The sequence below is a fragment of the Trichosurus vulpecula genome, chromosome 1 (genome assembly GCF_011100635.1).
Source record: "Trichosurus vulpecula isolate mTriVul1 chromosome 1, mTriVul1.pri, whole genome shotgun sequence".
Classification (NCBI taxonomy): domain Eukaryota; kingdom Metazoa; phylum Chordata; class Mammalia; order Diprotodontia; family Phalangeridae; genus Trichosurus; species Trichosurus vulpecula.
The window spans coordinates 90411515-90427105 of record NC_050573.1 but is presented as its reverse complement, the minus strand read 5'-3'; the positions used below and the strand labels follow the sequence as shown (position 1 = coordinate 90427105).

The 15591-nt window shown below is 39.3% G+C and overlaps 1 protein-coding gene across 1 annotated transcript in view; it reads right to left on the bottom strand.

Moving 5' to 3' along the window:
* Nucleotides 1–997: 997 nt before the first annotated feature.
* SLC45A4 (solute carrier family 45 member 4) overlaps nucleotides 998–15591 on the bottom strand; it is a 56726-nt gene continuing 42132 nt past the window's right edge. The window contains exons 3-7 of the mRNA XM_036769643.1: nucleotides 13646–13825; nucleotides 9909–10981; nucleotides 7470–7569; nucleotides 5339–5550; nucleotides 998–1383 (exon numbers count right to left, since the gene is read on the bottom strand). Of these exons, the coding sequence (XP_036625538.1) occupies nucleotides 1024–1383; nucleotides 5339–5550; nucleotides 7470–7569; nucleotides 9909–10981; nucleotides 13646–13825 (1925 nt within the window). The 3' untranslated portion in view covers nucleotides 998–1023. The remainder of the gene's footprint in view (nucleotides 1384–5338; nucleotides 5551–7469; nucleotides 7570–9908; nucleotides 10982–13645; nucleotides 13826–15591) is intronic.

Sequence of the window (15591 nt, the reverse complement as noted above, 5' to 3'; positions counted from 1 at the left end):
CCTCTGCCCTTCATGGTTGCTTCAGAGATGATCAGCATCAGGCGCCATGAAAACAACAAACCTCTCACAACAAACACATGACCCCATACACCCAGACAGACACACGATGCAGCACATTCACCAGTTCAAATAAAGGGTCTTCTCTTAATGTCAAATCACAGCATGTTCCGATGATGCATTTAAAAAAAAACTGTCCTTGTCAAGTGGGCATTTCAAACACATCATCACCTTCTGGGCTGCTCCTCCCACCTTTGGTATGTTCCCAACCCTGTCTCCCACCCCCAACCCTCAACCCCTGGGCCTAGATCAGTCAGTCTTGAGGAAAATGTCCAATGCATTTTTTTTAAAGAAAATTATACTTTTCTGTCATTTTTTTCTAAAGTGATTGCAAAGAAAAATATTCAATAAAAGTTGCACCAAAAAAATATGGTGAAATTTGACCCAATAACTGTAGCTGTCAGACCGATAGTTGTCTGTGGAAAAATGTCCGATAAAAGTGTCTATTCAAGTCAAACTAGCATTATCTGAGGGATTCAGATGACATCTCATAAAAGTTGTCAAAATAGCTTTCTGTTTGAAATTACAATCTAAAAAAGGCAAAATATTTCTTAATTTTTCTAAATTGCTTATTGTCTATATAGCAACATGTTAAAAACATGCAGAACAATATACCTGCAGATTCTGAGTAACAGATGGAATCAAAAGGTCTTATTCTTAATTAAAAAAGAAAAAAAGGCATTTATCAGCAATGTGGGGTTTTTCTGTTTTTTCCCCTATTTTTTAAAGTGGAGAAAGCAATCAGTTTTACACATTTGCCTACTGGTTCAAACTTAACCTAAGACTAATGAATTTTGAGTACATTTTTGCACAAAATCTTATTTATGCCATAATTCAGGCAAGAGCAATTATAGAACATTCGGTAACTTCTCTCCACCCCCCCCCCCCCACGTCCCCCCCTTTAAAACCACCTCCACACTCAGCCCCAGTTCCTGCTTGGAATGTGTGTAAATCAGAATGGTAGGTTCAGATGACTGACTCGCTCTCTACTGAGACTTGGGTATCCTCTTTCCGAAAGAGCTTTAAAACATTGGGTCTCTCCTCAGTGTTGCCACTCCCAGCTGTGTGGCGAGAAGACAGTCCCTTATGCTCTTCCTTGGATTCTTCACAGACATCAGGGTAAATCACCAGGAATGTTGCTGACAAAAAGCCCAAGAATGACCCCACAGATGCCACCATCGGAATAACACGGACAGTACCTACTGCTTCCACAACTCCACCAAGTGCAGAGGCTACAAGTATTTGGGAAATATACACCTGACAGGAGAGGATTGCACAGTCAATGCCAAATCCACGCCTTGAATTTCCAGGGCTGTGTTGCACATACTGCAAGAAAAAAAAGGGTGAAGATAGATGAGATTTGGAAAGACTTTTATCCATTAAGCAAATTTATATCAAGCACCTTTATTATGCAAAGCCCTGTGGTAGGAATAGAACAGATATGACCCCCAGCCTGCTGCAATGAAGCTTACACATGCCATTAAGGGGAGATGAAGGGAAGAAATACACAGAAATGACCACGCTACAGTGACAAATGAAATCATGAAGGAGAGACCCAGTCAAACAGCTATGAGAAATATGAAGATTACGAGATCCCCTTCATCTTGAAGGATGACAAGGACACACAATTGCCCCAGGGGGCAGAATGAGGAGCAATAGGTACAAGAAAAAATACAAATTCAGTCCTGATGGAAGAAAGAACGACCTCACGATTGGCCTAATCCAAAAGTAAAAGAGGCAATATCAGGACATGGTGAATTCCCTCTTTGAAGGTGCTTGCCTGAAAGCCGGCAACTCTTTGCCGGGTTTAAGTTAGAATAGACAGCCTCTGAGATTGTGGATTAATGAATCAGTTGGCTAGAACATTTACAAAGTCTAAGGCAGATTGTGGAACCCTTAATCAAGGAATCAGAAATTTGTATTTTATTTGGTAAGCAATGGCTTTTTGAGTAGTAATGTGTCCAGAGAAGTGTCTTAGAAATATTACTCAGGTAGTCGTGTAATGGATATATTTGAGAAAGGAGAGACTAGCAGAAGTAGGGAGATCAGTGACATTATTAAAATGCATCAAGAAATCCATACACTGGAAGGGGAAGCATAGTAAGGAGCATTTGGATCAATATCAATGGAAGGAGAAGCAGAAATGATTTTATGACTAGAGTATACAAATCACGAGAACAAAGAGTAAATAGATAAGAAACAGGTAAGGAGTCTGGAAAAAAATGCAAGATAATAGTGGTTGTGGAGATAAATTCAACTGGAGACATCTGAGGCAACTCTCTTCCTGGAAAGCAGAATATTTAATAACCTGACTTATCTGAATAAATTCCTCATTTAAAAGGCAGAGGAACTAACAGGGAAGTTTTATTTTTGGATTCAAATCCCATTAATATAGGAAAGAACTCTGTGCAAGGAGGAAATGATGGGAACCTTGGGGGAGAAGTCCTCACTACTTCTTAGAATTTATGACTTGAGTAAAAGAAAGGCATCATTTGACTTGCCCTCCTAGGTTTCAGGAGAACAGATTTCAAAGGAATGACGGGTAGAATCTCAGAGACTATACGGTATAGGGAAAGTCAGCCCAGAAATGACAGGTAGAATCTCATAGACTATACTGTATAGGGAAAGTCAGCCCTGGAATTAATTTTTGAACACCCAGAAGGAAATAATTCTAAGGAAGATGGAAATTGAGAGTTGTCTGATGTGAATGAACAGAGATATAATCAACAAATTATGCCTTAAAAATATATGTACAGAAAATGGAAGCAAGAGAGGTTGAAAATGAATATATAAACATGGACGGTCTTGTTAAGAGCATCAGGTCAGTGATCAAAAGGAACTAGCTGGAGCAAAACGTAAGGAGAAAAACAAAAACCAAAAAGGGCCAGTTCAGTGACAGAGAAGCAGGGGATCACAAGAGAAAAAGGGCCTTCGCTCTAGGAAGTCTGTAAGAACAACAAAGGGAAGCAGAAGACACAACTCTTCAGTTTTATTTTTGTTTCTGTTTTGTTTTTTAAACCCTAAACAAAATTAATCACCTCTGGATAGGAAAGAGAATAAAAAATGGCTAACGGGTAATTGATATCTAAGATAAGAAATAGTAAGAATAGTAACCCTTAGCATTCCTTCAAAAACTCAAGTTACCTGGCCCCACTACATCTTCAGGCACTGAAATCACAGTCCAATGATATATGAAAGACCTTGGAGAATAGCGAGGGGCATCACGGGACTAAAAGCAAATGTTTAGTAGGATTAATGTATATAGGGGCTCTAGAATTCAATTTCACAAGTACAAAACGGGGAAGATATGATTAGACATCAATCTGCCAGAAAAGGAGGCTGGATAACTTATCAGGTCATAGTAAGGATTTATTGTGGAGGATGGGCCACTGAAGTCTCTTCCAACTCTAAAACTGTTATGTCCATAGAAATAGAGAATTTAAGGGAGAACAGCAAGTTCTGGGATGACATATTGTTTGAATTGTTCATGTGATAACACAGCTAAAGATATTTAGTGGGTAGTCTGAAATCCAGAACTGGAGCCATAAGGAAAATTTGAGGGTAGAGATACAGATTAGGGAGTCATCTGCATTGAGATAACTGAAGCCCTGTGAATTGATAAGATCACCAAGGTAGAAGATGCAGCAAGAAACGGGCCAAGGACAGAAACTTGTGCAAGGGACAGGGGAAGGATAAGAAGTCAGTAAAAGACTAAGAAGGAAAGGAGAGAGATGTGGGAGGAGACCCATGAGAGGGTAGTGTCATGGAAGATGAAAAATGTCATCAACAAAGACGGGGTTCTGTTCTGATGGGGTACAGTGGTGAATACTAAAAAGAGTTAAGCCCAGCAATACCACTACTAGATTTGAATCCCAAAGAGATGAAATAATATGGAAAAGTACATATAAGTCCAAACATATTTATTGCAGTTCTTTCTGTAGTAGAAAAGAAACAGAAACTGAGGGGATGCCCACCAATTGTGGAATGGCTGAACAAATTGTGATGAATGATTGTACTATAAGAAATGATGAACAAGATGGTTTTAGAAAACCTGGGAAGACTTACACGAACTGACACAAAGTGAAATGAGCAGAACCAGAAGAACACCACACACAGTTAACAGCAATATTGTAATGGTGATCAACTGGGAAAGGCTTCTACTCTAATCAATACAATGATCCAAGACAATTCCAAAGGACTTTTGATTAAAAAAAATGCTATCTATATTCAGAGAGGGAGAAAAGATGAATTCTGAGAGTAGACTGAAACATACTTTTTCCATTTTATTTTTTCTTCTCTTTTATTTGGTAACACAGAATGTTTTTTGGCAACATGGTAACATGGAAATGTTTTACATGACTTCACACGTATAACTGGTTTATTGTTTGCCTTCTCAATGGGTGGGGGAGGGAGAGGAGGGAAGGAGAGAATTTGGAACTCAAAATTTTAAAAATGAATGTTAAAGTATAATCATAAAAATGTAATTAGGAAATATTTACCAAAATAAAAACACAACACAAAAATAAATAGTACTTGGTGACTGGCAATAAAAAAGAGAAAGTCAAGGAAGATGAGATCCCTCTAAAGGCCATTAGTTTGTAGTTTATGTGGTAAAGATAGAAACTGGATTGCAAAAGCTTGAGGGATAGGTAGTAAGGAAGTGGAGAGAATGAATGGAGACTGAGACCGAGGCAAAGTGTAAAGTGAGACTATTCTGTTTAAAAGGTCAGAAGTTGAAGGAAAGTTTGCTAAGACATAGAGTGATAGTTTGAGGGAATGGCTGAATCCAGGCATGGTTTGTATGTATGCTTGTTTTAGGATAAGGGAAACCTAAGTATCTTTATAGGGTATAAGGAAGAAGCTAGGAGAGGGAGATAACTGAAGATACATGAGAAAGAAAATGACTGATGGAGCATGTACAGAAAAGGAAACAAGAGAAGCATGTACAAGGGGTTAGTTCTGATAGCTGGTTCAAGTCCTCACTGTGCTATAACTACTGGAATATTCTTGGGTAAGTCACCAACCCTCTTTCCTCATGTGTAAAAGTAAAAAGGTGAACTAAATGATCCATTTTCAGCTCCAACATTAGAATTCTAAGTTCATTTTAGAACTAAGACCAATGGAAACAATCTATTTTCAGTTGAAAAAATCCTGGTAGTTACAGAAATCTATCTAGAGTATACAGTTAGAAGAGTTGATGTTACCAGTAATATGTATCCCCCATTCTAAAATAGACATGTATTATTTAATAATCTAAGGAGTGAGTGGGCTTTGCACGCACCTCTTTAATCTCATGATATTGCCCTAAGAGTACATAGGGACAGTAGGATATGCTCATTGAGACGATGCCCATAGTGCTGATCATTATCATAGCGATGTAGATGTTGGAGAAAATGGCCATCACTGCAGTACCAATCGAAAAGCCCAGCGTTCCTAGGATGTAAATGACCCTTATACTAAGGTCATAGTTGTCCAAATACTTCTGTAACAGGGCTGAAAAGAATACAAAAATCTATGTTCAAAAGTCCAGTGAACAAGACTGTATACAACATTTAATCACCCATTCTTCTGGTCCCCCTATTCTCAAGAAGCTCCTAATCTAGCTCCTAATACTGATGAAAAGTTTTACAAAGAGGTTATTTTTTAAAGAAAATTCAGTTTTACCAAATATGTTTGTGACAAAAAATAATTTTACTATATTCTTTCTATTGGAAAACCTTCACTCTCAAATCTTCAGCTATCACCTTTGGTGACACATTGGTGTCATGTCCTATGTCATCTCTAGATCTGACTCGTCCTCAGCACTAGGCAGATGGGGACACACTAAAACACAAATAGTTCTTTCTGTACAAATGCATAGTTGATATTAACAGTGCTATCTCTTACTATCAGCTCAAGCTCACTAGCCTTTAAAGTTGAACTCACATGCCCTATAGAGCCAGCTTCCCTTCCTGACTAAACTATTTCAGTTAGGGGCACCATTTCCAATCAGGTTTTAAATGCTGGAATCATCCTGGAATAGTTTCTCTCTCATCTACTGTGATGTCTATCTATCTGGCCCTTTCCTTCCCTTCCCACCACCATCATCTGATTATAAGGCCTTATTGCCTAGATTTTTACTACAGCCTAACCGGTTTCTCTGCTTCCATTTATTCCTCTTCCATACAATAACAATGGATTAATATTGCTGACATATCTATCAAGTTTCTCCTCGTCAAAAATTCTCCATAGCTCAAATATCTAGAGGAATAAAAAGTGAGCTTTTTATCTTAGCTAAGCCCATCCTCAAGCTTTTCAAACCTCATCTCCTCCTACTCCCCTAAAAAGTCTTCTGCTCCAGGTATGCCAGATAATTCACTAGTCCCAAATATGACTTTTGCCTCCTCTCTGCCTACAGACATACTGCTTACCACCCACCACAATAAGTTATACTCTGTAGGCCCTTAGCTCTATTATCTAAAGCTAATTAGCTTTCCTTCAAGGTCTAACCCTGGGCTTGCCTCTTCCTTGAGGCTCTCTCTTATCACTCGAGTCCACTCTGATTTCTTCCCTTCTGCATTACTCCCTGGCACATAATAATTACATACTGACTTGAGGAATTTCTTGGTTTTATTTTTAACTTTTCAGCTTTATCTCCCCAAGTACTGTATATTGTAAAACTCCTAGAAGAGACTGAGTCATTCTTTGTATCTTCTGTGGCACCCAGGACAACATAGGTGCTCACCAAATAAAGGCTATTTTTTCAAAATTCAATACTTAAAACCATCTGTGGTTCTCTCTCTATAGGACTTTCCTAAAATGATGCAGATCACAAGACCTTTGAGTAAGCAGTCTTCATGCATTTGTGGTGAGTGCTTCCTTTCCTTTTCCCTCACCTCCTGAAATCACTTGCCCAATCTTCCAGTAAGAAAGGTTTGTCCAAACTTAGGCTAGTCCATGGATGACATAATAGAGACTACACTTCTATGGACATATTCAAAGTCTTTACATCTTGGTAGATTTGTCACAGCTTGAAATTTGCTGGTCTAATCTCTGTACCATGACAAAGGTGCTGGAGGAGGGGTTTTAGTGGGAGGCTCAATAAGTGTTTGGTGAATAACAAAGACCTCATACTCCAACTTCATGACTACAGGTCCTACATATAAAGACTATAAAAATACCAATGTATAGTTTTAAGAAGACATCTAAATGCTTAACAATAGATTAAAGCTGGATTTATTCTATTTGCTATTGTAGTTATTCATAGGATTCTTTTAAAAAATATTAAACATAAAGTTTCTATTGGGGGGTGGAGTGTCTTCTGCTTTCCTGTTTCCAATTACCTGAGTGTTCAGAATGTTCAATCTATAAACATTTTTTACTACACGGCCCCACATGATTCACTGGTTCCCTTTAAAAGCAGATTCACTTACCTGAGCAAATAGCAGCAGTAGAGGCATAGATGACTAATCCCCAACAGCCCATCTTCACGCCGGCATTATATGCATGCCAAGCAGTAGAATTTGAAGGTGCCTATTGCAAGCAAAGATTTGGAGTTTAATTTGATGGGACTCCAGCATTATATTGTTTAAAGGTAAGTTCTATCTTTCAACATTAAACACTACATTTGAAAAGAAATGGTGATAACTACAGTGATAATCTGATCACTAGTTTATAAAGCTACAAAGGACTTTATGCTTTTCAAAGTGTTTTAATAAGCCCTATCTCATTTCATTTAGAGAATTTTCTTATGAAGTAGGTAAAATAAGATTATTCTTCCCATTATGCAGCTAAGAAAATGGGCCAGACAGGCTAAGTGTTTTGCCTAAGACAAGTCAGTGATCCTAAGATTCAAATGTGCACATTTGAATGCTACACCTGCTGCTCAAGCATCCTTCGGCCCAGTATTTGTATCACTACAAATAATAAAAGCTTAATAAAAAAATAAAGAACTCTAGAGATCATGCAGTACAATTCTCTTCCTTCACCCTTGAGGAGACTGAGACCCAGAGACTCAAATCCTGCAGTTGCATACCCAGGCTATTTATCTCCCAGTCTAATGCACCACATTCCTCCCCCACCTCCTACAACAATTATGTCTAGAAACTTCCACATCCCTAAATTCAGAATAAAACTCAAAGACAATCTCCAAAATTAAAAAAAAATTAAAACCTTTTGCAAACAGAAAAGGTACTGACACACTTCCTCTTATTAATTTACTGTACAGGGGACTACAATTTTGGTTAGCAGGAAAGGCTAGAACCTTGTCAAGCCTAGAATCTCTCTTCCAGACTACCAAGGAAGACTGTTGGAGAAGATCTTGCCAGGTACCCCAGTCCACCAGCCCTATTGTTAAAACATCCCGATCATCAACCTTGGATCTACTGGTACCATTTTAAAAGGTTTTCCCCTCTAGAAGTATTAAAAATATAAAGGCTGAATGGGATAAAAACAAATATAGTCGCTACAAGCTCAGAAATCTTGCTTATATTAAACAAGGCCTTTTCGATTTTTGGTGAATTCTTAGTACTTCATTGTAAAGTTTTGCAACTGTCATTGAAGTTTGCTTCAAAATGTGTTACAAAAGGAAAACAGCATGAAATATATGCGGGACTGAGAAAGGGATCTGGAAGCAGAGCGCTCTTAGAAGAGGCTCTAATCAGGGATGCTTCCTCTTAAGTAAAAACTGTAAATTTGCTGGCAATTATGTTAAAGATAACTGCTCCCTACCCTAGCAGCAGCTACGTAGCACAGTGACACTAGTACATATGGATTCAGGAAGAGATGAGTTTAAATTTGGCTTCAGACAATTACTACCTGAGTGACCTAGAGCAAGTCAATTAACCTCTTAGTTCCTCATCTGTGAAATGGAGATAACGGTAGTACCTGTGTCCCAGGATGTTCTGAGGACCATATATCTATAAAGTGCTATCTAAATGTGAGCTCTTACTGTAAGCAGTAAAACCTTCTGTGTGAGATAGAACCTCAAGACTTTAGATTGATTAGAACAGATCATCTCATTGTGATCTAAGTGTTGATGCTGGGCAATCAGTAATCCATTACTTAAGGGGAAATGTTAGTTACTAGGTCCAAGCTGGAGAGCTGGTATGAGAAAGCCTCCTACCTATTAGACCACGGGGCCTAGCTACCACCTTGAATAAAGTGAAGTTATAAATTGGCTCTTCTGTGCTTGTTTTTGATACAATAAAACCAACTGTCAATACCCACTCTAGTCTGACCCCAAACCCAGGACTTCATTGCTGTGGGTTCTTCTATCCTCTGACATAACATCCTCAGCCTTCTGAAGAGCCTTTCTAAACTTTGTTAAATTGGACCTTGAAGGACAGAGCCATACTTTACTGGGTCCATACATAAATCCTTTTTTGCTTAAAAGATCTGCCAGACTTTATGCTTCTAGTAGCTTTCAAGAACCTGGGGCATTAATGGAAGAAAAGACTAAAGTTTACTCTATATGCTACATGGTTGTTTTTTTTTTAAATACGGGGTGTTCCAAAACTCTTACTCATTTAAATTTACTTAACTTAATCAAGCAATTTTGGCATCCATTTATTAGAGGATGATTATGTACATGCTATGTTGGCCTATAGGGTACTTAAAAAGGGGTCTGTGAATTTTTTTTAGAAAAAAATTATTTTGCTAACACTTACAATATAATGTGTTTCCCTTCATAAAAATCTAATGAATTTTATTTTAATGCATTTAAAAAATGTCATTCTGAGAAGGGATTCATAAGGTTCACTAGACCGCTAAAGAGGACCATCACACCAAAAAACCTTAAGAACTGTTGTGTTAGGCTTAATTGTTTGAAAAGTGCCTTGGACTGAAATATATAATGGATTCTGTTAGCTCACCTTAGGGTCACCTTCAAAGATAACTTGGCCCATAAAATCTGTATAAAACACTGCTTCGGCAATGATTGAAAACCAGGTCACAAGGTGACACAGGCAAAGCCTCTTTAGCTCCTTGGGCATCTTCAACATGGACAGCCACAGCAGTTTGACTGTGGTCTCATTTTCCCCTTCTTCGCTCTCTGAGTCGCCACTAGAATTGGTCGCACCACTCTGGTTTCTTTGTCTACACCTCTGACGATGCCTCTTCTGTATATCATAGATATCATTCATGCTGCGGGATGACTTAATCAGAACAACGGCATTAGCTCTTCGGAAACGGTAACGGTGAGACCCTACTTTGCCATAGTACGAAAAGGTGCAAGAGGCCTGGCGGTAGAACATGTGCCTTCTCCTCCGAATGGAGCCTGAAGTGTTTGACGTCTTCAAGGCCATTTTAGAGTTTCCGTTGATGAGATCTTTTGGTGGAGAGCCACTGCCATTTGGGACTTTGGCTTCATTCAAGTGATTATCAAGCAACATATCATCTTCTTTTTCATTTTCCCTGAGGAGAGTGGACAAACGGCTCCGTTTGCATTTCATAAGCTCCTGGCTGGTGCTTCGGGGAGTGTTAGGGTTTGAAGAGTCTTGAAAAATGGAGGGTTCAATGTCATGAAGGAAAAGTAGCTCTGGCTCAATTTCCAATGTTGCATCAGGCATGTGAAGTACAGAGTCACTTTTACTTCTTACGATGTCCACATCGAGATAATCTAGACTGAGCTCATGCTCAGACTGTACTTCATCAGCAAACATAGACACCCCATATGGCTCTCCCTCATTAATTACATTCAAGCGGCTGAGCGGGGGGAGGCTGCTGCTGAATTTGCCGCTGGAGAGGGTGTCTGCTTCTTCAATTCGCTCTTGCTGAGGGCAATATTGCTCTTCTTCGATGCTAAAAAGGTGAAGGACTACAGACACTGTGAAAATGACAGCTGCAAAGAAGAAGAGAACTTGATACTGGGTTTTAAACCAGACACCTAAGAAGGTCTGTGTCCAATCCAATCCTCCAAGCACATAGCCAGTTGCTCCTCCAAGACCTGAGGAAAATAAAAAAGAATGAAATCTGTATGAGCCTGAGAGAGAGAGGTATTCATGTGCAAGTCTGTAGAAACGGGAGAGTAGAGATGTAAGGGAAAATTCACGGGCCTGGGCTAGGAACAACTAAGCAAGAATCCAAATATGGCTCGAGAGCCTGTGGAATTTTTGTTTTCAGATATGGTGAAACTTCCAATACAGGCAACCTAGTACATAGTACTGTTCTTTCAATGGACAAAGAGTGAAGACGACTAGATTTGGGTTCTTGATCTGCTACTTACTAGCCTTCTGACTGTGGGAAAATCGCTTCACCTTTCTAAGCTTAAGCTACATATAATATGTAAAACAGGGATAATATCTACACTACCTAGACTTATAGGGTTGTGGCTAAGAAAATGCTGTGTAAACAACAAAGTGCTACAGAAAGGGGAACTAGTGTAATGATAATATTCTAGTGACGATTAGACTAAAAAAAAGTCCTCATATCTCAAAACAAATTTTAAAGACAAATGATCTCAGATGGTAGGGAAAAGAAACTTTTAATTTAGGTAAAGTAAATTTCAACTTTAGGAAATACCTCATCTACTAAACATTAAACTAGAGGCCAAGGGGCAGCTAGGTGGCACAGTGAGTAGAGCCCCAGCCTTGGAGAAAGGAGGACCTCAGTTCAAATCCAGCCTCAGTCACTTGACACACTATCTGTGTGACCTTGGGCAAGTCACTTAGCCCCAACTGCCCTGCCTTCCCCCCTCCAAAAAAAAAAAACAACCCAAAAAAACTATAGGCCAATATTCATGGTTTTTCTAAATAAATTTAGGACCTAAAGCTATTCTTAAATACAAGTGATACTAAGAGCATAGTCAGAAACAAGTTAACTGAATATTTTCAAATCTAAGCAATATTTATTATTCTCAGCACTAAATACTGCGGTGATTTTGCATCAAATCTCTTGCCTGGAGGTCTTTAAGCTCACAATTGAGAAAGGTTAGGTTTTAATATGTGCTTAACTTAGAATTGAGCACATAGTCCTCCTGGAGAAAACCAAACATTAAAAAGGAAACAAATAGCCTACTCATTGTAGAGATGAAGGTTATTTTTTCCCTTCTTTGTCGAAGGTAAAAGTGTATTAATCTCTAACTGGGTTTTGTTTTGGAAACACACATAAGTATGACAACGATGTGAGACATTCATACTACTGGCATATCACCAAAGACATTTCAGGATGCTGTGAGTCTCTCAAATTTCTTGGAGGTGATTTTTTTTATGAATATGCAGAAGAAATAGTTTAACAGCTCATCATTTAAGTTAAATCCTCACTTTAATAAACTCAGTTATATGACACTTTAGAATCTGGGATACTATAGGGAGAAGGACCCTTCAAGAGTCTCTTTTTCAACCCACTACACATACTTTTATAATTGCTATGTATTAGTCTAATGTACTCAATGACCTTTTTCACTACATCCTAAATACCTTATCTGCGAGAAGGGACCAAGGAACAACTTTCTGTTCTGATATATAATAGGGAATAATAACAATAATAATATAATATAAGAAGGACAGCTAGGTGGCGCAGTGAGTAGAGCACCGGCCCTGGAATCAGGAGGACCTGAGCTCAAATTCAACCTGACCAAATTACTAGCTGTGTTACCTTGGGCAAGTCACTTAACCCCAATTGCCTTGCCTCCCCCCCCTCAAAAAAAACCACAACAAAATAATACTAATTATGACAATAAGGAAAATGACACTACAGCAAGCCTCTACTTTTCACCACCTCACAATGACTGCACCTTGGGGCTCTGCTCATTTGAGGCTACCTAACAGAGACTTTATGCTTCACTTGGACACTGGGGGAGTGGGAGTGAGCAGACCTGGACCCGAGTCTCAGGTTCTGCCACCAACTAACCATGTGCCCTTAGGAAAATCACGCTCCCTCTTGGTGTCTCAATTTCCTGATTTGTAAAATGCTATCTGAGTTCCTTTCAAGTTCTAACAATCTGTGACTTCGTGATGCCATACTGTTTTCAGACATGATGCGTTCATTTTGAGAGCTTCTACCAGTGCTGGAACAGACAAAGCAGTAGTCAATGCAGAGTCAGGATTCTACTAATCTGCTCTCAAAGACAACCTCTAAAGGAATGATTTCTATTTCTTACTTCATGGTTAGTAAGTGCTTTACATTATTTTATCTTGTAGGACCCCCACAAGACTGCTGAATGGCTTTAATACCATAGAACTAATATTCTAGACTATTAACTGAATTTCACAGTTGAGCAGAAATGACTAGAGAGTAAAAGGTCATGTGACTAGTAAGAGGCAGAATCAGGAATGGAAGTCAGATCTCCTAAATCCAAGTCCGAGGCTCTTTCAGCTATCCTGGTCTGCTAACACTGCCCAAAAGTGAGGAACACTGGTGTCTCTAGGCTTTGAGGGCTATGCCTCTTGAATATCCATCTCTTGCTGGTTTTTGAACATTCTTGAAGGTTATCATCTAGTCATTTCCCTCACTCTTCATTCAAAAAGAATGAAGCCAGGAAGGTGAGTCTCTCTTGACTGTGACTCAGGAAAATACAAGTTATCCTGCTTCTTGGTCCCTTGCCTAACTTTTAACATAACAACCTTCTCTTACAAAATTTGGAATAACAATTAAGAAAGGAGCTTTCTACCGGCTGAAAAGGCATGGATGTTAAGGGCCATGTCTTGTTCTTCACTGTCCACGACATCCAGCAAGTAGGCACGAATTGGCCCTTCTGTTGCATCTGCACTGAAATCCAAAACCACAACACCAAGCACTGTGAGGACGATCCCAATTGGATGCTTATTCTGAACATCACCAAGGGCCAGACCTGGGCAGACAAAATGTGAAAAGGAATCAAAACAATCTTCAAGGCTTTGTTAACTCAAGGAATAGGGCACTTAAAAGTTAATCTCTAGGAGGAAAAGAGCCAAGAAAACACTTACTGGGATTATATCTTTAATAGAGAACAAGGGTATCTGCGTTCTTTGGCAGAGTTTCTTGGGACAGTAGAGAGTAGCCGGGACTGGATTTTCTTCTGGTAGCAAGGCTATGTTTACCCCCAGTAGGCTCACTCCTCCCCTGCAAAAAATGCTCACTGTCCCTCAAAAATATTATAGATTTTCTTTCATCAAAAGAGAGAGGAAATCCCAACTGTTCCAACCATCATGAAATGAGTTTTGTAGTTGTGCAATAATACATCAAGGAAGGAGAGTTTAGCACCAATTTTCAAGGGTGACAGAAATAGTATTTCGCTTTTTGTTGAGTTTCTGAAGTGGCTCTACTCTTTGGTGCATTATTTGTCCTTCGTTCTTGAAGAGGACCATGACGTCAGGGAGATAGATGATGGATGACACAACTTGCAGCTAACTTTGATTTGAGTGAAGGAGGGCTGTGCAAGGTCACCAGCCTCATTTTCTCCTCCAGAGCCATCTGGGTCTAGTGGCCAAATATTCATCAGGATGACTGGAGATGGCGCAGGATGCAATGGGAGACCAGGCGTATTGGATAAACCCACTCATTATTTACAAACTATGACTTAATGGGACAAAAAAGGAGGAGGGTTGCATTTCAATGTCTCTTGCTTTCCCCAACATAAACTCAAAGCTGAAAAGCAGTTACCATGTGCTTAATTCTAATTTTAAGAGGAAACTGAGGCTCAGACAGGTAAAATGAACAAATTACCTAAGGCTGCAGTCAATACAAGTCAGTGAGAGAGCTAGGACTAGAACCCAGAACTCTTTCACTTATGGACTCAACATCACATACTGGAGGGAATGACATTTAAAAGTACATTGTCCATTCTTTCCAAAGGTCTTACAGATAATCCCTCAATGAGCTGATGAAGAAGTTGAGGTTCAGGGATGATGATAATCATGTAGCCAGTAACTGACAGACCCAGCAATGATGCATCAGAACTGGGTCTCCAGAAGAGTCCAAGCTCAGGGCTCTTCTCATAAAGAGGTGGGAGAAGAGAGGATAAAAGCAGATTCATTAAAAAACACAGCTGAGCTCAGCACCAAACAGGAAGGCTACAGGGACTTTTTGGTTGTAATAAGGAAAAGGAAGATCAAAGAAAAATATATAAAAATTAAAGCTACTTAAGGGCTAGATGGGTATGATTAAGATCACAGGATCATAGATGCAGAGCTGGAGGGGACCTCAAGAAGCCATCTAGGTCAATCCTCCCTCTCCTCTTGCAGAAAAGGACTCAAGAGTCCCAAGGGAGGTTAATGACTTGTTGAGGCAATAAGCACCTGGGGAACAATTTGAACTCAGGCCTACTGACTGATAGTATTCTTTCCACTATACCATGCTTCCATTTTAATCCAACAAGCTTTTATCAAATACCTGCTTTGTGCAAGGTACTGTACAAAGAATGAGGGACACAAAGACAGAAAGAAAACGATCCCTGTCCTCAAGAAGCTGACAGTCTTCTGGGGCTAGTGAGAGTCATGAGAGAGGCAACACACACACAAGTAAGAAAATTCAAGTAAATATAAAATAATTTGGAGGAGGGGCAGGGAACACTGATAATTAGGGAAAAAAGTGGCACTTGGACTAATAATAAGCCTTGGGATTATGAGAGGCAGAGGT